The sequence below is a fragment of the Penicillium brevicompactum genome (genome assembly GCF_028827555.1).
Source record: "Penicillium brevicompactum strain IBT 35665 chromosome Unknown utg000006l_segment0_segment0, whole genome shotgun sequence".
Taxonomy (NCBI): domain Eukaryota; kingdom Fungi; phylum Ascomycota; class Eurotiomycetes; order Eurotiales; family Aspergillaceae; genus Penicillium; species Penicillium brevicompactum.
The window spans coordinates 1869766-1891670 of record NW_026623209.1 but is presented as its reverse complement, the minus strand read 5'-3'; the positions used below and the strand labels follow the sequence as shown (position 1 = coordinate 1891670).

Genomic DNA, 21905 nt, shown 5'->3' with positions numbered 1-21905 from the left:
CGCGTCCGCCGCGGTTACATCTTGGCCGTCAATGTTTTCCCGTCTGGATTTCTGGGCATTATACACGAACCCGTATCCTCTGCTTGGCTGAGCGGTCAGGAGTGCCGGATTGCGTGTTCGTTGCTCGGCAGCCAAACTTCTCTCGCTTGCCCCTGCCCCCTCTGTTTTACTTCATCCATGGCTTTCTTTATGCGCAACAAGGGAGTACGGAGTACGAAGTACTCCCTGGCCATTTGGCTCTTTTCTCACGCCGAAATTCATGAGACTTTTATCTCAGATTATCAGCCAACCAGCTTCCTTGTATACCTGTCGTCAGCACGCAATATAGAAGGATAGATTCGGAGCAGATCAATCACGCCGCTTACAGGCCTGGGTCCTCTTATCAACAACGCAGCAACACATGATACTCAAATTTACTCGGTGCATGAGACGAAGCACGCAGTACTGCGTACATGGTTGCCATATGGAATATCGTTGGGCCAAGTCGTCCAACGATCACATTCACTGTGGTCGGTAATTGTGATGATCGCCGAGATCGTCCTCAGACGTGTCAACCTGAAGATTTTGAGAGACTTTTTCGTTTGTCAGAAACTCTCCTGAAATGGACATGTTCTACATAGTACAGGGAATTTCCGAGACACCTGCTCACCTACTCCGTACCGCTCGTTTGTATTTGACAGATCTATCATTCCGCCTCCAAAACTTACGTGTTGCAACATATCATTTGCACCAAGTTCCTCTTTCCACTCTCTCCCCCCCTCTACCTTCGCTCAATTCTTTCCCTCATTCCACCTTTTGAGACGATCAAACGGAGTTCCCGCCAGATGACTGTCAAGTCATGTGATGACCTTGGCTCATAAGAGATGAGGGTAGGCTTTGTCACGTTACTGATTATCTTATGCCTCTGTCGCCGGAGCCATGGGCTTGCCAGCATTTATGAACGAGTCTCCCTCCGAGTCATGTATGTCTCTATACGAACTTCGATGTATGAGGGCATTAGGCTCCTGCACTGGTCTTTCGGATGTGAGGTGCTTTGGCGCCGATGAAAGCTGGTAATGGACCATAATATCCTCTGCTGCGACCGACTTCTCATATACGAATGGCTCAAGAGTTATGTGCTCGGACAAAAGTCAAACATGGAGCGAGGCGCAGTCGATGGTCAGCTTTCCAGAAACTTGGAATCAGGTGACGGGCACTTGGTCAACAGTCATCACTACGCTCATCTCATATCGAAGAGGAACGCAATCGCTTGTGGGTAAGTCAGGTTCATCGCTTTTCTTATCGGTGCTACCACATGGAGGATAGGCTAGGTTGGTAGGAATGGGGGAGAACTCTTTGCCAACGAAATGTTGAAACGCAACCTTTTGGAAGGTTGCTATTTGACAGGTTTCTGCAGTCTCAGATTCGAAACTCGTGAAGAACGACTTCCTGTTGTTTTCAACTGGTTGGCTAGTGCATTTGAACTTGGTTTCCAAGGAAGAGTAACTCTGGTGCCTAGGCAGTCCACCGAGACCTCTGCGACCCTTTTCATATGCTCCGAGCTGGGTCCTCGAGCATGCTACTCTTTACGATTCTATAATGGTATATCCTATGGATCTGCAGAAACAGTGTGACGAGAGCAATAGAGTCTTTGTCTACGATTGCGAAGAGATTTATAAAATCTAGGAAGACAACTTGACCATATCACTCACTTGCGTTCAAACCATTCATGCCCATCACAGAGTTTTCAAGATTTGAACAAGCGCTGGGTATGAGCCGAATGCATTGGCCGATAACTCTTACCTCTTCGAATGTTTTCTCTGCCTTTGCTGTTTGGTATAGGTGTCTTAAGCCTTGCAAGGTTTCCCGAGGTCTGATGGCCTTGGGTGCCCAGGTGACACCTCTGTTGAATATGTGTAGTTTTCTACCAATTATCGTACGATTCATATTCATATCCCTTCCAAGGTTCCAAGGGTTTGAATATCATACCTGCACCCCAGGTTGAGACGTGGCCGAATCCGCGGGTACACCCGTGGACCCGTGGACCCGAGGGACCTACCTCTGGATAGTGATGCGGAGTAACTGTGGAAGTAGACATACTTTTTGAATGGATCATTCAATCACCCAAGGGTCAGTTGCTGAGATAGACCAACCATGTAAAGTTGATTACGAGTAGAAATTTTGCCTGGGTGTTTGGCCACCGGGTAGTTGAAGAGAATATCTCACGTGGGCAACAGCGGCCCGAGGTGTGTGTACTGGGCAGGATGTAAAGTCTAGACAGCCTCATACCGAAGTATCCAGATTGATATATGTGTTCTTGATTATCAGTCAAATCGAGTGAGAACCATGTAAAGCTTCAAAACATATGAAAAGGCCCATCGAAATAGTCTCTGGTCGGTGTTGAGAAACAGATGGGCTGGGCAAACCTTGAGGATTCCAACATTGGAAGGTTCACTTCACACGTCGTGTTCTTCTTTGTCGGGTGCCCAGGTGAGCGAAAATGTGGTGCATACAGATGAACGTGGTGCCCATGGTTGCAAGAGTACATCGGAACATACGGTAGGAGATAGATATATCTTGCGCGAGTGTGGATTTTGAACCATCCATGGATCCAGCATGTAAAAACACCCGGGAGATCAGCCAAGAAACTTTGCAATAGGATTTGTGTTTGGGGAAATATATAAAATCCCCTATAGCCGTGGATAGCACTCCTGACAAAAGGTTGGCGTGTGGCTGCGCATCAGCCACCAAAGATCGCGAGCTGAATTGAAAAGCCAAGCCGAAGCCGCACCAATAACCGCCAATCATCATTGGTTATGCGGTACCTGAAGGAACCCTTGCCCAAGGCTTGAGTCCATACGGAGTACTCCATAGACAACCCCCGGTCGCATACGGCGTAAATCACTCACACTGATAAGCAGACTGATCATACCCCTATCAACACAAATGCAACACGACTGGGTTACCCAGCAGAAAGTACAAGTTGTTCCCCACGCCTCTGCATCACCTCGCCTGGTTGAAAATAGCAGAGGCCAATCTCCCCACGATCCGAAACCGTGTATACCCTCACAGAGAAATAATTTTCCTATCTTTTGGCTTAATTCAAGGTCACACAAATCGACATCTGTGTGCCAACTGGACCGGTCAACAATCCCTGCGCTTTGCACTATCATTTCTTGGCGAGACACAACTTGAAACCTTTTTATTTGTTTTACTACTTTTGCTTTTGACTGATTTTTCTTTTTTTTTTTTTTTTTTCTGTCAGAATAAAAAAAAGCCTTACCTGATGATCCGATTATATCCTCCGCGAATGGTGGAAACCGGCACTCAGGGCGACAGCCACAGACCCGAAGAGAACTTAAATTAATGCTGACCTCTCCGTCTGGTGGACTCGAAAACGCCATAAAGAATCGCGCCCCCCCTAAGGAGTCTTCTTACCCTCGTTCCGAATGGAATCGAGTCGCACGGTCATACCCACCGCGCCGAGGGCATGGTGACTGCAGAAACCCGTCGCAGGGGGGTTCTGGCTAGTGTTTACCGTCTCCGTCAGGATAAATAATGGGCGCCCAACTGTCTCCACTGTGGATCGCAGTGCAGTGGCATGCGCGCGGCAGATCTGTCTCTCAGAGGCCTTGCCGGATTTCCGGGGTGCTTTTGCTTTTGACATACTTCCGAAATTCGCAGACAGGAGACAAGGGCAATGGTTCGCTAGTTGTAATTCTATCGGAAGACGAGAACATCCCATTTTTGCCAGGTGAAATTATTAGGGGAATACGGTGTAAATTGCAACAGACTATACTCCGTAGAGTGTTGACATTCGGCGCCAGTGGTGACAGGCCAATGACTCGGGGGGTTGAGATACGAGTCAGCGGTTGTGTATCCCAAGCTACTCCGTACAGAGATAGGTATCGGACACCGTCAAACCGAGGTTATTGAGGGGGGAACACCTCCGTTTCACAAGACCAACCACGCAACGGCAGAGACAACGGCGGCTCGGCTAGCAAACCCTGTTTGACAGAAATTGAGGCGTCTCCACACAGTGGAGTTTGTGTGGAAAGAGTTGGGAAAACGGTATGCCTCCACAGGTACGGAGTTCGGAGTACGGAGCACAGAGTACATGTTCTGTGACGACATAACTGGTCGAGTCAAATCGCCGAACATTCAAAGGGGGTTGGGAGGAAAAATGGGAAATTGGGAAAGTGAAAGGATTGACATGGCTCCACTCGCATCAAGCTTGTGGCTCATGCACTGTGGCTGGAGAAGTGGCTAAATAAGAAAAATTAGAATTAAAAAACAGACTGCGGAGGAGCCGCTAAGCCTTTTCGGGGAAGAACCTAAATGCGGGAACAATGACGGAAGGGGGAAATGCCACTAAGGGTCAATCTCATGGTATGCAAGTCAACCCTGCAGAGTACTTTGTACTTTACTCAACTTCATACAAGGGGTGTAGGCTACTTGGATTGTACCGGAGAAAAAAAAAGTGAGAAGGGTCACTCGACAGCTGCATGCACGCTTCCCGGTTTGGTTGTCTGTGCTGGTCTTGCAGGTATTGACGTAGATCAAATAATGAACAGAAAGGGTGAGGACATGGAGAGGACAAAAAAAGCCAATCCTACATGAAAGGAAAAAGTGGAAGTTGAGTGACACAGTGAATTTTCCTGGAGTTGGTCTGGATAAATCACGGGGGATTAAGTATTAAGTACTTTAGAGATGGTACTAAATGCTAGGCAAAAGGGGAGGGGGGAAGAGACAGGGATCTGGGAGTTTACCGAGAAGGCCAATGCCGCTGCACGGTCCAGCGCCTCATACCGGGTGAGTTTAGGCCTTGTGGGCTAGGCTAAAATCGGAGTGGCACGGAGAACAGTCGCACTAACGTACCTTATAGCGCAACCACGGGGGGAGTCCACCCCGAGGGCCCACTCTGACGCCACTCGGCGTCTTTTACCGGGGTCTGGTGTTCCTAAAGACGTTGAGAGGATACTGGGTGTGAAGGAAGATACGAATATTACGAGCCCAAATAATTACTGAAGGTACAATGTAGTATCACCTGGACACCTGCTCGTTGCTGATTCATGAGATCATGGTGGGGACTGGGAAGGACACGTACATGAACTAACTCCACCGACAATGGAATCCGATGAGTAACAAAACGGGAGGGAAATAAAAAGCCCCCAAAAAAAGCAAAAAATGAAGGGAAAATTCGAAATAAGAAAAGGAAAAAGAAAAAAGAAAAAAAAAGAAATAACCGCCTCCAGATCTTGCTCCACAGCGCTAAGCCGTTCCTGAGCGTCAGCTTTCATTAAATAATCAGTCGTGACGGCCGGGAGCTACGCAACCACTAGCGCCTCTTGGCAGAATTTAGGGAAAGAGCCATCGCCAGCCCCTCGACTCTTTCCCTCTCTTTCCCCCTTAGGCCATCTCCTCAATTCTGGACTCCCTTTATCCACTTTCCATCATCTTCATTTCTTCATCTCCTCTTACCTAGCTTTCGACTTATTCGATTTTTGTGTTACTGCCACGCGCCACTCATTTCCATCTCCGGGGGACGCCAAGGTTCAGTCGATTTTTCATCCTCACTACCGGATAGTGTCGCGTGTGGAACTCGTGCTTCTTTCGCGACTCTTGTATCTCTCCTTGTGTTGTACCAGCTCTATTCGAACCCTGCACCCGGGCACTAGAGCGCATCCTGAGCTAGGTCCCTGGGGAAGACTTGGATTGCATCATCGTGTCGCAAACCCCTCTGAGAGTTTGGTCGCGACACAGTTCATTAGCTAAACCATATCCGACATCGACATGTCTCACACCCAACCATCTCCCACAGCGGGCGTGGCTCCTCACCATGCCGCCGCCCATCTCGCTGCACACGCGCAGGCCAATGGCCACATGCCTGCCATCCCAGTTGCTGGTCAGAAGGGAGTTCCTCCTTTGACGACCGCTCAAAAGATCGCCGCGCTTAATGAGCAGGTTTGGCTCCAAATAGGTAAGAATTGTAGCTTGCGCCTAATAACCGACCAGCGCTAACGAGTGTGCCTTTGTAGGAAGCTTGACCGAATTGATGGGCGATTTGGAAGGCGCTATGAATGCTTATGAACAGGCTCTGCGTCACAACCAGTGGTCTATTCCAGCTATGAACGCCATCTCGTGTATCCTTCGGACAAAGGAACAGTTCCCCAAAGCGATTGAGTACCTGCAAAATATTTTGAAGCTCGACCCGAGCAGCGGAGAGACTTGGGGTAGCTTGGGCCACTGTCACCTTATGATGGATAATCTGCAGGAGGCATACACTTCTTATCAGCAAGCTCTTTACCACTTGCGCGACCCTAAGGTAAGCAACCACCGCTCTCCATCATTGCGAGATCAGTCACTAATCTCTTTTCGCTCATCAGGAACCCAAGCTTTGGTACGGCATTGGTATTTTGTACGATCGCTACGGCTCGTTGGACCACGCCGAAGAAGCTTTCTCGCAGGTCATGCGCATGGCCCCCGAATTCGAGAAGGCCAACGAAATCTACTTCCGCCTCGGAATAATATACAAGCAGCAGCAGAAGTTCAGCCAGAGCTTGGAGGTATGTCGCTCATTCTAGATTTATATCGGGCTGTGGTTAATCTTTCCCAGTGCTTCAAATACATTGTCAGCGACCCCCGCGCCCGCTGACCGAAGAAGATATCTGGTTCCAGATCGGTCATGTCCACGAGCAACAGAAGGATGTAAGTTGATTGATTGCCTACTCTTCATTGGATATGAACTGACAAATATTCCAGTATGACTCCGCTCAATCCGCTTACCAGCGTGTGCTCGAGCGGGATCCGAACCATGCCAAGGTTCTTCAACAGCTTGGCTGGCTTTACCACCAGCAGAGCCCTGGTTTCCAAAGCCAAGAGAAGGCTATCCAGTTCTTGGAGAAGTCTGTCAATGCTGGTAGGTTACTCAAGCTTGCTGATATCAACATAAAACTAATTGAATTGCAGATAATACTGATGCCCAAAGCTGGTACCTTCTCGGTCGCTGCTACATGTCTCTCGCGAAATACCCCAAGGCATACGAAGCTTACCAACAAGCTGTCTACCGCGACGGCCGCAACCCTACCTTCTGGTGCTCGATTGGTGTGCTCTACTACCAAATCAACCAATACCGCGATGCTCTTGACGCGTACTCTCGCGCTATCCGCCTGAACCCCTACATTTCGGAGGTCTGGTATGACCTGGGTACTCTGTACGAATCTTGCAACAACCAGATCGCCGATGCGTTGGATGCTTATGGTCGTGCCGCGGACCTTGACCCGAGCAACGTTCACATCAAGACTCGTCTCCAACTTCTGCAAACTCAGCTGTCCGCCGGCACTGCCGGTCAGCAGCCACCCAACGCCCCCGCTCCTCAGCCGCAAGATGTTCATCCTCAGGCCTACCAGGCACCGGGAGTTGGACAGCCACCAGCGCCGCAATGGGGCGCCCCTGCTCCCATCGGACCCCCTCCACAAGCTCCCGCTCCTCCAAGATCGATTCCCGACTGGAACCGTGGTATCAATGAGCTTCAGTCACAGCCCCAGGGTCCTCCCTCCAACGGTCTTGACCAGCGCGATGCTCGCCTTCCCGGTGTTCCCGGACAGAGCCCCCGCCAGGAGCCTGGTCGGGCATTCCCTGACCCCCGTGTTGCGGGCCGCTCTCCCAAGATGGGCGAACCCAGCCCATACCCATCCCATCACACTCTTCCCCAGATCGCAAATGCGCCCACTCCGGGTCACGAGCGAGCTCCTAGTGGCGGCAACACGTTTGGTGTCCCACGCGGCGCCCTCCCTCCTGGTCCTCCCGGTCCTCCTGGTGCTAACGGCGGTGCTCCTCCCCCTCCTTACCAGGGCCGTCCTTTCAGCCCCGCTCCTGAAATTCGCCCTATTCGCGATGAGCGCCCTTCATCTCCAGGATCCGGATACCCTCACCAACAGTTCCACCCTGGCCCCGCCCTTACTCCCCAAGTGCCAGGTGGTAACTCAATTGCTTCTGGTGCTCCAGCACCTTCCTCTGCTGCTACTGCCGCAGATGCCGCCGCGCGTGACCGCGAAGATCGCCCCAGCTCTGCCATGAAGCGCGGTCGTGAATGGGAGGCCGACGCTGGCCCAATCAAGAAGCTTGCTAGCGACGAGAACCGCGCCCGTCTTGATGACCAGAACACCCGTCGCCCCAGCCCCCCGGCTCGTTTGCCTTCTCCTGGCGAGATGCAACGGCGTAGCTCTTCGGAGGCTCGTCGCGAGGACGCTCGTCGTGCCAACGAAAACTACCACCCTTCTGAGGCCGCTCACCACCCTCCTACCCTCCCTTCCATTCAAGATATGCCTCCTCACGGCTCCACTGGGCCCAGTCTCCCTCCCATGACTGAAGGCTCCGCTCCCGCTTCCAACGGTCCTGCCTCTGGACCTCCCTCTGCTGCCACCCCGGTCAAGGAGGAGGCACCGCGCCCCGAGGCGCCCCCAGCACACGAGCCTCCAGCGCGCAAGATGGATGTTGATGAGGATTACGATGACGAAGTCGAAGAGGAGCGAAAGGCTGCTGCTGTCCCCAAGGGTAGCCCAAATGGTAGTGCTGCAGGCAACCCAGCCAACGGCACTAGTGTCCGCCCAGGAACCCCATCCAAGACAGAGCCTTCAGCCTAAAAGTCCGTTTATGTCTGACCACGCGGTTTTGTCCGTTTTATCATTCCCTTCACTCTCTTCTCCCCCAGTTCCTATCTTTCAGTGTGATGTACGGTACGAATGTGCGAGTGACGATGACTGACAGTTCTGAGCGCGTGCGCTGAACTACCGGTCTTTTCGTTCTCTTACCCCTTTTTTTATGATTTCTTAGTCTCTTTTCACTGTGAATCTTTATGGTGCTGCACGCATCTTTTAAGCAAATTTTTGGATCAATTGAAATTTGGTAGATTAAATTCAATGTGTCTTCCATGTTTGAAAAACAGAACACTCCGTCGTAGTACATAAGCCCGTAATAAGGATTGAAAGAACCGAGACATCTCAGTACTTGCGGCTCTCACGGACATACAGTAGAGGGGCAGTGGAAACAGTCAGAAACTTGATTGAAAATTCGTAGCAAGTTCATTGGGAGACCAAAGCGACCTTAATGTCTTTCCAGCCCACAATGTGGATGGTACTAAAAAAGCAAGCTGCTAGCCGTTTGCCTTGGCAGCAGCAGACCCAATTAATTAGCCCCTCTTTGGGTCACGTGACAGGACCAGGGCACGATTAGCTAATTTTACTGATTGTGTGGTGCCTGAGGCTACCACACTAGCGCCAAGAGTCTCGCTTAGGTTAGCCCACAAGAACCAGGGCATGCAAAATCATCTTCGACATTTCCAGATCGTCACTCCCACCACCTCGACGACTAACGACAACAGGGTCAAGATGTGAGTTTATTACTTCGCAATTATACTATCGACGTTGAATCCAATTGCTGATCTACTTTCTGTTAATAGGAGTCACCGGAAGTACGAAGCGCCTCGTCACGGTTCGTGAAACACCTCTTTCCTCGACATCGAAATTTCGAAATTCGGCCTCTTGTGTGTTCGGTATACTGATTATAACTCCAGGCTCCCTCGCCTACCTGCCGCGCAAGCGCGCTGCCCGTCACCGCGGAAAGGTCAAGAGGTCAGTCATTGTTCTGGAAAATTGAGTTGGATTTGGATTTGTGCTGAGACTTTTTTTTCTTCGCGACAGCTTCCCCAAGGATGACGCCAGCAAGCCCGTCCACCTGACTGCCTCCATGGGTTACAAGGCCGGTATGACCACCGTCGTCCGTGACCTTGACCGTCCCGGTGCCAAGATGCACAAGAAGGAGATTGTCGAGGCCGTCACCGTCATCGAGACCCCTCCTGTAGGTTTTTGCCCTTTTTTCCCTCCGGCTGTGGAGGTGTGGAATTTTTCTCGAACGGGCGCTAACCTTCCACTCTAGCTCGTTGCCGTCGGTGTCGTCGGATACATCGAGACTCCCCGTGGTCTCCGCTCGCTCACCACCGTCTGGGCTGAGCACCTGAGCGACGAAGTCAAGCGTCGCTTCTACAAGAACTGGTACAAGTCCAAGAAGAAGGCCTTCACCAAGTACGCCAAGTCCCACGCCGAGTCCTCCGGTGCCTCCATCACCCGCGAACTTGAGCGCATCCAGAAGTACTGCACTGTTGTCCGTGTCCTCGCCCACACCCAGATCCGCGAGACCCCCATCAAGCAGAAGAAGGCCCACCTCATGGAGATCCAGGTCAACGGTGGCTCCGTCTCCGACAAGGTTGACTTCGCCAAGAACCTCTTCGAGAAGACCATCGACATCGACTCCATCTTCGAGAAGGACGAGATGATTGATGTCATCGCCGTCACCAAGGGTCACGGTTTCTCCGGTGTTACCTCCCGTTGGGGTACCACCAAGCTTCCCCGCAAGACTCACAAGGGTCTCCGCAAGGTCGCTTGTATTGGTGCCTGGCACCCTAACCACGTCCAGTGGACTGTGGCCCGTGCCGGTCAGGACGGTTACCACCACCGTACCTCTTGCAACCACAAGGTCTTCCGTATTGGCAAGGGCTCCGACGAGGGTAACGCCTCCACCGAGTTCGACATCTCCAAGAAGCAGATCACCCCCATGGGTGGCTTCGTCCACTACGGACAGGTCAAGAACGACTTCGTCATGGTCAAGGGTTCCGTCCCCGGTGTCAAGAAGCGTGTCATGACTCTCCGCAAGACCCTCTACCCCCAGACTTCCCGCAGGGCTACCGAGAAGGTCGACCTTAAGTGGATCGATACCTCCTCCAAGTTCGGTCACGGTGCTTTCCAGACCGCCGAGGAGAAGAAGGCCTTCATTGGTACCCTCAAGAAGGACCTTGTCGAGACTGTTTAAGATGTTTAAGGCTATTGGTGATAGTGCAACGTTTCATATTCAATAAAAAAGCGAATATCCTTCACGACTTGCTTGTAGATGTGCATTGTAGTCAGAAGCTCGTTGTAAGTATTAACATAAGCCTCCCAAGGTCTTCCCCGGGCTCGAGGTACTTGTGCATAACATGATCCGTATTTATACGAATTATGTCTTCAGTTTGATTTTGGAAGAACCTCTTGCACTTTGGAGGTGTCTTCGGGGCTTTATTTCGATATATACACTTGGGCGTTATCCATGGATGTATTAGACCATCTCCAACTTTGGACTTCGCCGAGTTTTTGGTGTTTGGATATCCTACAGGCCATATCTGTGAGCAGATATATATGTTCATGGGTGTTGAGTACATGAAATGTTACGATATATTTTTGCTCCAGGTTTTAATCACCCGAAATGGTCCAGGGTTGAGCGCGTATATTGAACATTGATTTCTACATATATTTCGAGCGCAAGGCAACTTACTCGAAATTTCCCAAATTGCAATACTCCACCTAGGTTCGAGCAGTCTTGTTGTTCGCAGCCTGACAAAACGCCATGCGCCAATCCAAGATCCATTGCGTCATCCCACACTTCCCAGCTTCTTGCGCCAGACTCCCATCCCACTATCGCTTCACCTTAACCGCAACTCCTCTACGTCTTCTACACTGTCACCAAACGAACGTGAAATCCCAGCTCACCAACTATCGCCCACTCTCCGTACAATACCCGACCCGATCTCCCCTCCCCACCACCTGCAGGACTTTCTCAACCTCAACGTATACCATGGCCTCCGACGACGCCTACATGTCCTTCTTGGACAAAGCCAACGCGGATGTGAGCGGGGATAGCTCCCAGCAAGGGAGCTCCGTCAAGACTGAGACCGTGCACAGCTCCGTCTCAGTCCCCAAGGCCCTACAATCCGTCGATGTTTACTACGTCTCCGACACAGACGAGCCCTTCGAGCCCGTCGCACTAAAGTGGGATGGAGCCGCAAAGGGATCATGGCCAAGCGCTGGTATGTCGTGCTCTTCCTCCCCCTTATCTATCGCGCCCATAATCTCCTTAGGCTCCCTTGACCCATGCTAACATCCACCCTTGCTCTAGACCAGCTCTCCTCCCTGATCTCCCCCGATACCGACCTTTCCCAATCCATTTCAACTCTATCCCCATCCGACTTCGACCCACAAAACCAGTACTCTAAGGTCTTGGATGCTGTGCGCGAGGCGGGCGCCGAAAATGACAAGTCTGGCGAGCTGAAGATCTATCGGGTGGAAATCACTAGTACCAAGATCGAATACTGGGTTTTGGCATTGCATAAGCCGGAGAGTCGTATAGTTGGACTCCGTGCGAAGGCTGTCGAGTCATGAAATGGTTGTAATGCGCAATCAGATGAATTCTTGCTTGATTCACGAGGGACGTGTATCTTATTTGTGATAGGTCCTACAAATGAGAAACAATACCGAAGAGCATTGGGGCTGAGTGTTCTAGGCTTACGAGGTAGAAGCATCGTACATTTGTCGTGCTTGATACATATGGATATAGTACTGACTTGGCTATTGCTGGTATGGAATGGATAACCCCTCGTTCTACTTTCCTTTAAATGTGACAGCTTGTTATTTCTGGAACTGAAACATTCCTCAAGCGCGAAAATCACCTGGAGGTCCCTCCAGGGCTTCAAGACGCGTGTCGGAATGGATCCATGGATGTAGATGGAGTAAGGCAATGAGCCATCAGAGGAAAGAAGACGGCAGCACCGTGATGGAAGGAATCAATATTAGCAGACTTGATTGTAATAGTGGTTGAAGACCTTGTTTGGTCAAATTTGAGTGGCTGGTGATGTCTCAACCTCCTGCCATTTCGCCCTCGACTTCCATGAACCAACAAAGACCATCCCGTACTCCTATGGATGAATTGGACACAATGCAAAAGCCATCGTGGCTACTATTGCCTCTAATTACCTTCAGGTTTCTGGTCATGCCGATCCCCGGATTCCATACAACATTCGCCGTCGGCCATTCCTCGCAGTCCTGGAGGGCAACGGGAATGCCGCACCCTGGGTTGGCCCTATACAGGTCTCCCAAGGCGTGGAAGGCTGGAAGTTGAACCCAAACACAGTCAGCTGATTTCGATCAATGAGCTACAGCTGAGAGAGATTAATTGAGATGCGCCTTTGAAGCTACCAGCGTGGAATCCGCACAAAGCCATACCCTGATCGGCAGTCTATACCAAATCTTCCGACAGAAGTATAGACATACCAGTGGTTGCCCCCCTTGGCACTCTGTCATTCCGGATACCCTCGTGTGCCTAAACACAACCCCTCGGATCATCTAGGCTTGTCTTTTCTTCCGTGACTTTGGCTCTGTTTTCCGTTTAGACATTGCATCTTCCATCTTGCCGCTGAGGGACATTGGATGACATCCGACCTGTCCTGTCCGTTCCTTCGCTAACAATACACTGATCGACTGTGTATCGTCTCGACTTCGCAGCATCAGTCATTACCGGGTCTGATATAGAGCGAAAGTAGGGTTCATCGGGCTGACAACAACACAACCATACATTTCGACAAACCATACCCAGACGTCGATTATCAGCCATTGATGGTAAATATAAAGTCTCGTTGTGGAAGTGAGCGGTAGAAACCATCACAGCGGACTGAAGGACAGCGTCAGAACATCTTTGAACAGAATTTTGGAGACACCATGTCCGACCACGGCTCTGATACCTCTGACAAGGTGGCACTGCCGCCTCACATTCGACTCAACTCAGGCCGACAGGATCCGTATGCCGAAGGCCCGGATAGCTATGCGCCTCTCACGTCTCGAACTTTCCCTAGACCCTTGACACCACAGGGCGCCGATTTGCCGACACCGATAGGAGCTCAAGGGATCTCTCCATACGGTTCATCGGCTGCCCCCGAATCATCAGAGTTTCTACTACCTCCCAAGCTGAGACCTACACAAGGAGCGGGTGTCAGTGAGAGTGACAGGCCGCGGTCGCCGGATAGGTGGTCTGGAGGACAGTCAAGTATCAGCTCCATCAGCCGTGAGAGTACTTTCCCATTGGATCCATTCCAAGATTCCAGGGCTCCATCTCAGACCTCAGACAAAGAGGAGTATGATTTGAATACGCAGACTGTTTCTGAGAAGTTCAACATTATGCCAACTGATGGCCTGTTGTTGTTCCCCGAAGATGTGGAGAAAGATGATCATATGCACAATCCTGATCCGATGGACAAGGATCGGGACTGTGATATCTGGAATCGCCGTGGTGTAATGAACCTCGGAGGTTTGTTGGTTCTGACTTTGGGCATTCTGGTACTCTTCATTGGTTACCCTCTCATGTAAGGATGCCTTTTTGCTCTGCCATTACTCTTGCTGACTGAAACTTTAGAACCTGGTTGTCAAATATTCTGCAACCCAAGCCTGGTGCATGTCACCCAGCGGATACACTGTGTTTAGATGTTGGAGAACGGCCATTGTTAAGCAACCTGCGCATAGGCTTGATCGACCCTGACACACCCGAAGAATTCCACACCAAGAAGAATCTCAATGGCAAGGAAATGAAGCTAGTGGTAAGTTGCTTGGCCAAAATATCGCGAGCAGATGTTCTGACCCTGTGAACAGTTTTCAGATGAATTCAATGTCCCTGGTCGGACGTTCTTCCCAGAAGATGATCCATTCTTTGAGGCTGTTGACTTGTGGTATGGTGTGACAGCCGATAAAGAGGTAACTACTGAGATCTCGTCAACCATGAATGCATTACTAACGATGATCAGTGGTACGATCCTGACGCGGTGACCACTGCAGACGGAACCCTCCAGCTTCGATTCGACCACTTTGAGAACCACGAACTCGAATACCGGTCCGGCATGGTTCAGAGCTGGAACAAACTCTGCTTCAAGGGAGGTCGACTCGAAGCCAGCATGTCCCTTCCGGGTGATGGTCACATTGAGGGTTTCTGGCCTGGCTTTTGGGCAATGGGTAACCTGGCCCGTCCTGGTTACGCTGCTACTACCGATGGCCTGTGGCCATACAGCTACCACGATGGATGTGATGCTGGTATCACTCCAAACCAGAGCTCTACCGATGGTCTCAACTGGCTTCCTGGTATGCGTCTGCCTGGTTGTGCCTGCGAGGGTTCGGATCACCCGACACCTGGCAAGGCTCGCAGTGCGCCTGAAATCGATGTTATTGAAGGAAGCACTGCAGCTCTATACGGAGACAGTGGCCCATTTGTTGGTAGTGCATCCCAGAGTTTGCAGACCGCACCCTTCGACCTGTGGTACATGCCTGACTATGGTAAGTCAACCGTCTACTGTCTTTTAATAATTTCGCTGACCCACCTCAGACTTCGCTGCCGTCTACGATGACCGTGTCACCCAGATCAACAGCTACCGTGGAGGTGTCTATCAGCAAGCCATGTCTGCCCTTACCAACCTGAATCATCGTTGGTACAACGGATCACAATATCAAACCTACTCCTTTGAGTATACTCCCGGCGCCGAGGGTGACATCACCTGGTTCGTCGGTGCTGAGAAGACCTGGACCTTGGATGGACGCGCCATCGGTCCTAATGGAAACATTGGCCAGCGCATGATTCCATTAGAGCCCCTGAGTCTCGTCATGAACATGGGTATGGCTGATAACTTCGCTCCGCAAAACGCCTCCATTCGCGAGTACATGCCTGCCCTGCTGCGATTCGACTATGTTCGAATTTACCAGGACCCAGATGACGAGAGCGTCACCTGCGATCCCCCTGGCTATGAGACAACCAAGTATATTGAACAACACCGCAAGGCATATGATAACGCCAATTACACGACCTGGTATGCTTATCCCTCACTATGCAAATGTACACCGCTAATTTTCTTGCCATAGGGATGCCGCTGGCTATCACTGGCCTAAAAACTCGTACATGCATGAGTGTCCTGCTAATTAGACTCCATTTCTTTTCTCTTATATTCTAAAATGTCAGTCGTTCAAGCGGCATTGTGTTCCGGCGTTGTCGGTGTCTTGGGCATTTCTTTATTCACTGGGATCTGTCTTTATTCAATCGAATCTCTATTCATATTTACTCTCTGTAGTGTGTTTATCAAGTCCCGGCGTCGGGAGGTCCTGTATGAAAGAACTCTCCTGTGCATACTCCTTGGGTACCTTTCGGGAATCCTAAATGCCAACCATAATAGCTCAGACATGGCCACCATGAACCTCTACTCTGTGCACATACGCTGACATGCTCAAACAATGACGGTGTCCTAGTGAGCAGATGCTTACCAGCGTCGTAAACGATCGAGGGTGGCAAGCTCCACCTAGGTGACGAGAAGGTGAAGGCAAAATGTTGGCTTTGAAACACCCATGGGCGGAGTGCAAGGATACCTACCGTATGGCACATCTAGGTAGTCTAAATAGGGTATTAGGGCAACCAAGTCCAGTGATGATGTCTAGCAACTGTACTGCCTCACAGCCCCTTGGCGAACCAATGTACTGACCGCCTTTCTAAGCTGGGCAGTATGTCTGCCAGTTCTATCAACACCACGAATTGTCACTTCTTATTTACTTCACATATACGCTGTGTGTTCTTCTTAGCCGAGGCCAGAGACACATATAGGCGAGAACATTTCATGTAAGAACTTTCGTCGAGACGTGGCGGAACACCCAGAGCATAATCTCTTTTTGCACCTCCATCTCTAACGCTAGCTATAGAACAATCGGGTGAGAATCAGTATCAAGACTCGCTCGCGTGCGCAGTGTAAATGCGTTGAAAGACCCAAATCAATTTTGTGGTCATCCTACTTTGCTTGCTTGCCCAAAGGCCTCGCCTTCTTTGCCCCGCAGGTGACATCTCAACTCCACCAGGCCAAGCATCCCAAAGACAACCATGGATCTTGAGTCTGAATCCGAGTCCGATGGCGGCATGCAACTCGATGAAGTCTCGATGGACTCCAGCTCAGAGGGAGAAGCAGACCCCGGCCAAAACACCAGACTGGATATCGACAACTCCCACCCCGAAGGCTGGGATATCGTTGGGCACATAGAAACCCCCGGCGACACAGGTTCGTACCTCAAAGCTCTGATAATTCACCTTCCCTGCAATCCGGGCTACTGCGGTACATACAACGCCGATGCCCTCATAGACAAGTCTCCATCCAGTCCACATTCATCTCACGCTCCAACTCACTCAATACACCCTCAACACCCAAACTAATACCAAACAGAGAGATTCTCCCACCGAGCCCCAGACCCAACAACAACAACCTACAACCAAAGCGGCCGCTCAAACGTCATGCAGATCCCAACATCCTATGAAAAAGACACCCGCATGCGCTCTCACCTCCGCGAAGAAAAACACGCCGCTCTCTGCGTCCTCCAAGACAAAGAAATGCTCATTACATACGCGCTAGCCGCGAACGAGGTTCGTATTCACTACACCACACCACACCCAAAATCTACAAATCCAATCTAACAGCCCAGACAATCCCGCAAACGCGCCGTCGCTTCATGGCCAAGTACCTCGCTCCAAATGACCCGGAACGAGCAGAGGAGCTGTATGCACCGCGCTTTTGGATCCCGGCTGAAGGAGAGGGCGGCGAGGCTTCGCTGGTTCAGGGAAGGTATCGTGAGGTTATTGGTGGGAGTGGTGATCATGGCTGGTGTAAGCCTGGGTATTTGAAGCGTATGGAGGGTGAGTTGAAGGGTGGGTCGAGGTCTGTTTCGGCTGGGTCGGTATCTGGGGCGAATTCACCGAGACGGGCTTCGGGGGTTAGACTTGCTTCTGGATCTGGGAGGTCTTCTGGGCGGTCTTCTTTGGCGCGTGATGAGGATGATGATCTTTGAGTTTGGGTGTTTTCTTTTTTCACTGCTTTTAGCGTTGTTGGGGGCCGTGTGTTTTTACCTTGTCGACGATTTCAGAGCTCGTTCCCATTGGATTTGTTGATCTAGTAGCCTGGATTCCTGGAAGCATCTGAGTACTACGGTAGTTCTTTTTGAGAAATGAACAAAGGTATGTAAATTCGCTAAAACAAAACAGTACTATACAGAGAAACCAAATCGCCAGTAGAAAGGGTCACTTACCCAGACAAGAACCAGAGGGATAGAACAAGAAAGAGAAAAGGGGTATCATCGAGAGTGCCCAGAGAATCATATTCCGTTCTGGTGCTTTGTTTTTGTTCGTCCTCTCTGTTCTTCTCTGGCATAATACCCGAAACAAGGCGATGTACCCAGCCAAACAGGCAGGGTCTTTCCAATTCTTGGGAGCAGCGGATCACAAGTTGACAAAACTCGGAGCAAAGGAAGAAACCAAGAGAGGAACCAATCAGGGAAACGGAGGTCGAGCCGAGACTACATTTCTTCAGAATCTCTCCTCCGTTTCTCCGAGTGGAACAGACTCTCCATGTCTCCAACCTGCTTACGCTCCGAGACCTCTCGACTAAGCATGCGCTTGTAGTGGGCCTGGGCGTTCATCAGCGTCAGTCCTCGAGACGGCGCGGGTTTGATTTCCGGGTCATTGTATATGGGGTGGTGCAGGCGGTGCGAGGTAGTGATCCGGACCCGCCCGTCTCTCATGACGGGTGATTGTCATTGCAGGGGTTCAGAGCTGGAAGAGAGACGGTTCAGATGCAGGTAGACATCTGTTCCATATCTGTGAAAACAGTTAGCGATCAAACATTCGATGAGGAGAGACCGTAAAAATACATACCCCTCCATACTAATCAGCTTGAGATCGCCGCCGAAGTACCGCGCATACAGCCGACTGATTGGCAACCCGTAGCCGAACCCAGCCATTGGCGCCTTGAAATCGTTCTTGTCGAAGTCAGGGTCAAGGTTGGGGGTTTGCTCCACCGTGGTGTACATGTAGGTCCAAACAAGAGGGATTGCCGACCGAGGGATACCACCGCCCTCGTCCGAGACCTTAATGGTGATATCCTCCTTGCCCTCTGCGACAATGACCTTGGTCACGGGGAAGTCTTCCTTGTCGGCGCCATGCTGCTCGACAACCGCACGCAGCGAGTTCTTCAAAGTCTCGAAAAGCATGTGCGATAGGTGTCCGGGAACATACATGAAGTTCAGGTCATCTTTGCAGACCAGCTGCACCTTGGGAGCTTCAAAGAGACCATAGTAGTCCTCGCAGACAAAACGGGCGTTTTCAATAGCCTCAAGCGCGATATCGCGGACGTTGGTCTTGGTACAAATTATTCCGACATAGTTTGGATGTTTGACATGCGTTTGTTCCGTGAGTGCAATGTGTTGACCGATGAGCATTCGTATACCAATTCGAGACATATAGAAGCGATCGAGGAAAGACTGAATTGTGGAGTCGATCTGCATCCGCTGGCGCACACGCTTCCATTCCAGGATACCTTGCGCGACGGTGGTCACGACCCCGTCGTGACGCCGCTTGATTTGCTGCAGAGTCTTGGCGAACCGTTGGTTGTAGTCATTTAGTTCAGGAGGCCAGTCTCCGCGGTCGTCCGCGGGGAAGAAATAACGTCTGCCCGAGGCAGCGTGTGCCTTGTTCACGCCATTGCCGTTGCCTGCAGTCACCGATGACCGGTACTGCCCTTCACGCACACTGGGGTTTTGAGTCGTCTCGGAAAGAATCTTTGAAGGGCCGCCGTTGATCCGGCCTGGTCGTAAAAGGCGTTGTTTCACTTCTTGAGTCAGAGTTGGGCGAGGAAGGGCAATGATTTCCTATCATATTGTCAATACAGAGTTCTATCCAAAGAATCGGTAGAAAAGTCCCCAAACGTACCTCGAATGACTGCGCGTACCAGTCCTGAACCTTTTTGATTGATGGCATCTCGCTCAGTCCATCCGGGAGCTCACCTAGGTCCTGCACGCGATGTGCGAGACGGATGGGAAGCTCCTCGGAGAGGAATTGAGAAGCGCGGAATAGAGTGCCTAGACATGAGTTAGACTCGGCCCAGCTCTCTAGCACCTTGAATTCCTACCTGTTGAGGGTCGGTCCCCAAATTGGACCATCTGCCTCAGCGAGACACCGGTTGCGGGGAAGCTGGCGTAATGCCTGATGGTGTCCATCAACCTCTCCGTGGGCTTCCACATGGTGGGCAAAAAGGCCTAATGGCCTAAGAATAGAGTTGTTTTCAAAAGAAAAAGTGCTGTTGCGAAGCCCAAGTGTGTAGGAGGGAAGTGTGAGTAATACTTCCGGAACGTTTTCATCTGCCGAGGTTGGAGGTGGTCCGGGGCTACTCCGCCTAGCTCCGGAGATCGGAGGAAGAGTCACAAGATCACCTGTCGCGGAGTATTCACTGCACCGTACAGAGTATATGCAAAGCGATTCGTCCTAGGATCGGACAGTCGTAAGATTCTCTGCATATATCATGCTATGTTTCGTATTTCTGAACGATTGCTACTCCTACTTACTCCCTACTGCTGATGCCGATCTTAACCGAGTCACGTGCGTCGAGAATGCAGCTTTTAGCCTGATGCCAACGACATGCCTAGCTGAAGAGGTGCAATAGTAGGCAAAATTGAGGTACACAATGGATATAACGTTCGCATCATCCGAAATCCAGCATCGTGTGTACGGAGTATGAATGAGGATACTATATGCGGCTCCCCCTTCGTCCGAACTTAGTCAGATATCAACCCCGCAAGGTTAGCTGCATAGTGAATACACAGTAATGGCTCCGTTTAGTGCCTCAGTTATTGTGTTGGATAGCGGTTCATTTCTTTTCCAAATTGAACATACTCTGTACAACTGGTTGACTCCATACACCAAGTAAGCACAGAAGGCTCCACCGGGACTATTGAAACTTTGCCAGGGAGCTGGGCGGCTACGTCACGCTTCTAACCCTAAAGGCGTCAACAACCAGCTGGGGGAGATAGGGCATCTATACAGAACCTTCCAAGGTTCCAAGATTCAAGTTGACTCAACATGTATACCGGGCTAATATGGCTATAGTTCAGCTGAACACACTCCACACCTTGAACACCCCAGGTCTGTGCTTCCCGAGTACCATTTTTGACATCACAAGTTTCGTACTTTTGTCAATTTCCCCCTTTAACCAGCAACTAATCCTGGCTAAGGAAAATGACCTAACACCGCGGCTATCGGTTTCGAATTCTCTCAATCCCCCACCTTAATCGGACCCTTTACCAGACAGGATCATATCTGTGCCTCTCCGTTGTATGTTTTGTTTTTGTTTCTTCTTTTTATTTTGGTTGGTCTTGTTTTAATCGATAGAAGTCAAGAAATTGCACAAGCATTGAAGTCGGAAAAGAGAAAAAAAAAAAAGGCCATTGCACAATGAACAATGAGAAAGAGATGTTATAAGATGCAACGGGCCACGTTCCGTCAACCGCTGCCCATTCGCCCGTGCCAGCCTACAGATCCGCTTTCTGGAGACTCAATATTCCCTTTTCGAGCTCTTGCTGAACAACAGCAATTGCTGCCTCTGACTGGCTGATTGTATGGCCCCTCCTCTTTTTTTTTGTGCGTTGTCAAAATTTCAGAAATTGCGAAATCCATTCCTCTCTTTCAAAAAAAACCTCAATCCTCGCTCATCGCATCTCTCAAGTCTCTCATTCTCAAACCCTCACATCTCACCTTTGCTCATGCAAGGCCCTACGAGAGACCCGGAAACGTCACCCGGCCCGAACCATATATCCCCCCGGGTCCACCATGTCTCGCCGTCGAACATCACACAGCGAAATGAACGAAGCCGTCGCATATCCCTTTTCCATGTCCAGTCCGCCACAGCAGCTCCAGCAGCCACCGTCAATCGGTAGTCCCCCTCGCCGCGGTCCCATCGAAGGTCCCAATGGTCGCCGTCTTATCCGCCGCGTCACCTGGCGCTCCTCCACATACAAACTCATGGCTTCGCTGTGGGTGCTGGCCGTGCTGTATATCGTCTGGCTGGTCCGCGACCTCTTCTACCAGCCCACCCCGCCGGAACCCGAGTCTGCCTCCATTTGAAAAAGGGGACCGGTAAACAAACCAGACTTGGTGGGGGGTGGATAAGGACTGGAGGGGTTGGGTGGGGTTGCAATTTTGTTTGCGCCATGCTGATTTGAGCTACGGGAGTA

General features: G+C 50.8%; 9 protein-coding genes across 9 annotated transcripts; 6 read left to right on the top strand and 3 right to left on the bottom strand.

Annotated features, from left to right (window-relative positions):
* Positions 1-3400: 3400 nt before the first annotated feature.
* On the bottom strand, positions 3401-3646 carry N7506_008922 (uncharacterized protein; the record flags this gene model as incomplete). Its single annotated transcript, XM_056958215.1, has 1 exon — positions 3401-3646. The coding sequence occupies one exon, from the start codon at positions 3644-3646 to the stop codon at positions 3401-3403; it is 246 nt and encodes an 81-aa protein (XP_056807605.1).
* A 2126-nt stretch (positions 3647-5772) lies between these two features.
* cyc8 (putative transcriptional corepressor Cyc8) lies at positions 5773-8624 on the top strand (the record flags this gene model as incomplete). Its single annotated transcript, XM_056958214.1, has 6 exons — positions 5773-5959; positions 6018-6304; positions 6366-6545; positions 6616-6687; positions 6742-6898; positions 6949-8624. The coding sequence occupies 6 exons, from the start codon at positions 5773-5775 to the stop codon at positions 8622-8624; spliced, it is 2559 nt and encodes an 852-aa protein (XP_056807604.1).
* A 672-nt stretch (positions 8625-9296) lies between these two features.
* On the top strand, positions 9297-10845 carry rpL3 (60S ribosomal protein uL3; the record flags this gene model as incomplete). Its single annotated transcript, XM_056958213.1, has 5 exons — positions 9297-9370; positions 9440-9471; positions 9554-9611; positions 9681-9837; positions 9916-10845. The coding sequence occupies 5 exons, from the start codon at positions 9297-9299 to the stop codon at positions 10843-10845; spliced, it is 1251 nt and encodes a 416-aa protein (XP_056807603.1).
* Positions 10846-11415: 570 nt separating this feature from the next.
* On the top strand, positions 11416-12227 carry N7506_008919 (uncharacterized protein; the record flags this gene model as incomplete). Its single annotated transcript, XM_056958212.1, has 2 exons — positions 11416-11875; positions 11965-12227. 2 exons carry the CDS (start codon positions 11416-11418, stop codon positions 12225-12227), a joined length of 723 nt encoding a protein of 240 aa, XP_056807602.1.
* A 1332-nt stretch (positions 12228-13559) lies between these two features.
* Positions 13560-15798, top strand: N7506_008918 (SKN1/KRE6 family beta-glucan synthesis-associated protein; the record flags this gene model as incomplete). Its single annotated transcript, XM_056958211.1, has 6 exons — positions 13560-14200; positions 14251-14431; positions 14484-14585; positions 14636-15158; positions 15208-15685; positions 15738-15798. The coding sequence occupies 6 exons, from the start codon at positions 13560-13562 to the stop codon at positions 15796-15798; spliced, it is 1986 nt and encodes a 661-aa protein (XP_056807601.1).
* Positions 15799-16737: 939 nt separating this feature from the next.
* Positions 16738-17693, top strand: N7506_008917 (uncharacterized protein; the record flags this gene model as incomplete). The annotated part of the gene is made up of 3 exons (XM_056958210.1): positions 16738-16912; positions 17075-17271; positions 17331-17693. 3 exons carry the CDS (start codon positions 16738-16740, stop codon positions 17691-17693), a joined length of 735 nt encoding a protein of 244 aa, XP_056807600.1.
* A 504-nt stretch (positions 17694-18197) lies between these two features.
* N7506_008916 (uncharacterized protein) lies at positions 18198-18422 on the bottom strand (the record flags this gene model as incomplete). Its single annotated transcript, XM_056958209.1, has 1 exon — positions 18198-18422. One exon carries the CDS (start codon positions 18420-18422, stop codon positions 18198-18200), a length of 225 nt encoding a protein of 74 aa, XP_056807599.1.
* Positions 18423-18434: 12 nt separating this feature from the next.
* N7506_008915 (PDK/BCKDK family protein kinase) lies at positions 18435-19919 on the bottom strand (the record flags this gene model as incomplete). Its single annotated transcript, XM_056958208.1, has 4 exons — positions 18435-18498; positions 18556-19547; positions 19609-19757; positions 19808-19919. 4 exons carry the CDS (start codon positions 19917-19919, stop codon positions 18435-18437), a joined length of 1317 nt encoding a protein of 438 aa, XP_056807598.1.
* A 1582-nt stretch (positions 19920-21501) lies between these two features.
* N7506_008914 (uncharacterized protein) lies at positions 21502-21795 on the top strand (the record flags this gene model as incomplete). Its single annotated transcript, XM_056958207.1, has 1 exon — positions 21502-21795. The coding sequence occupies one exon, from the start codon at positions 21502-21504 to the stop codon at positions 21793-21795; it is 294 nt and encodes a 97-aa protein (XP_056807597.1).
* Between the last annotated feature and the right edge of the window lie 110 nt (positions 21796-21905).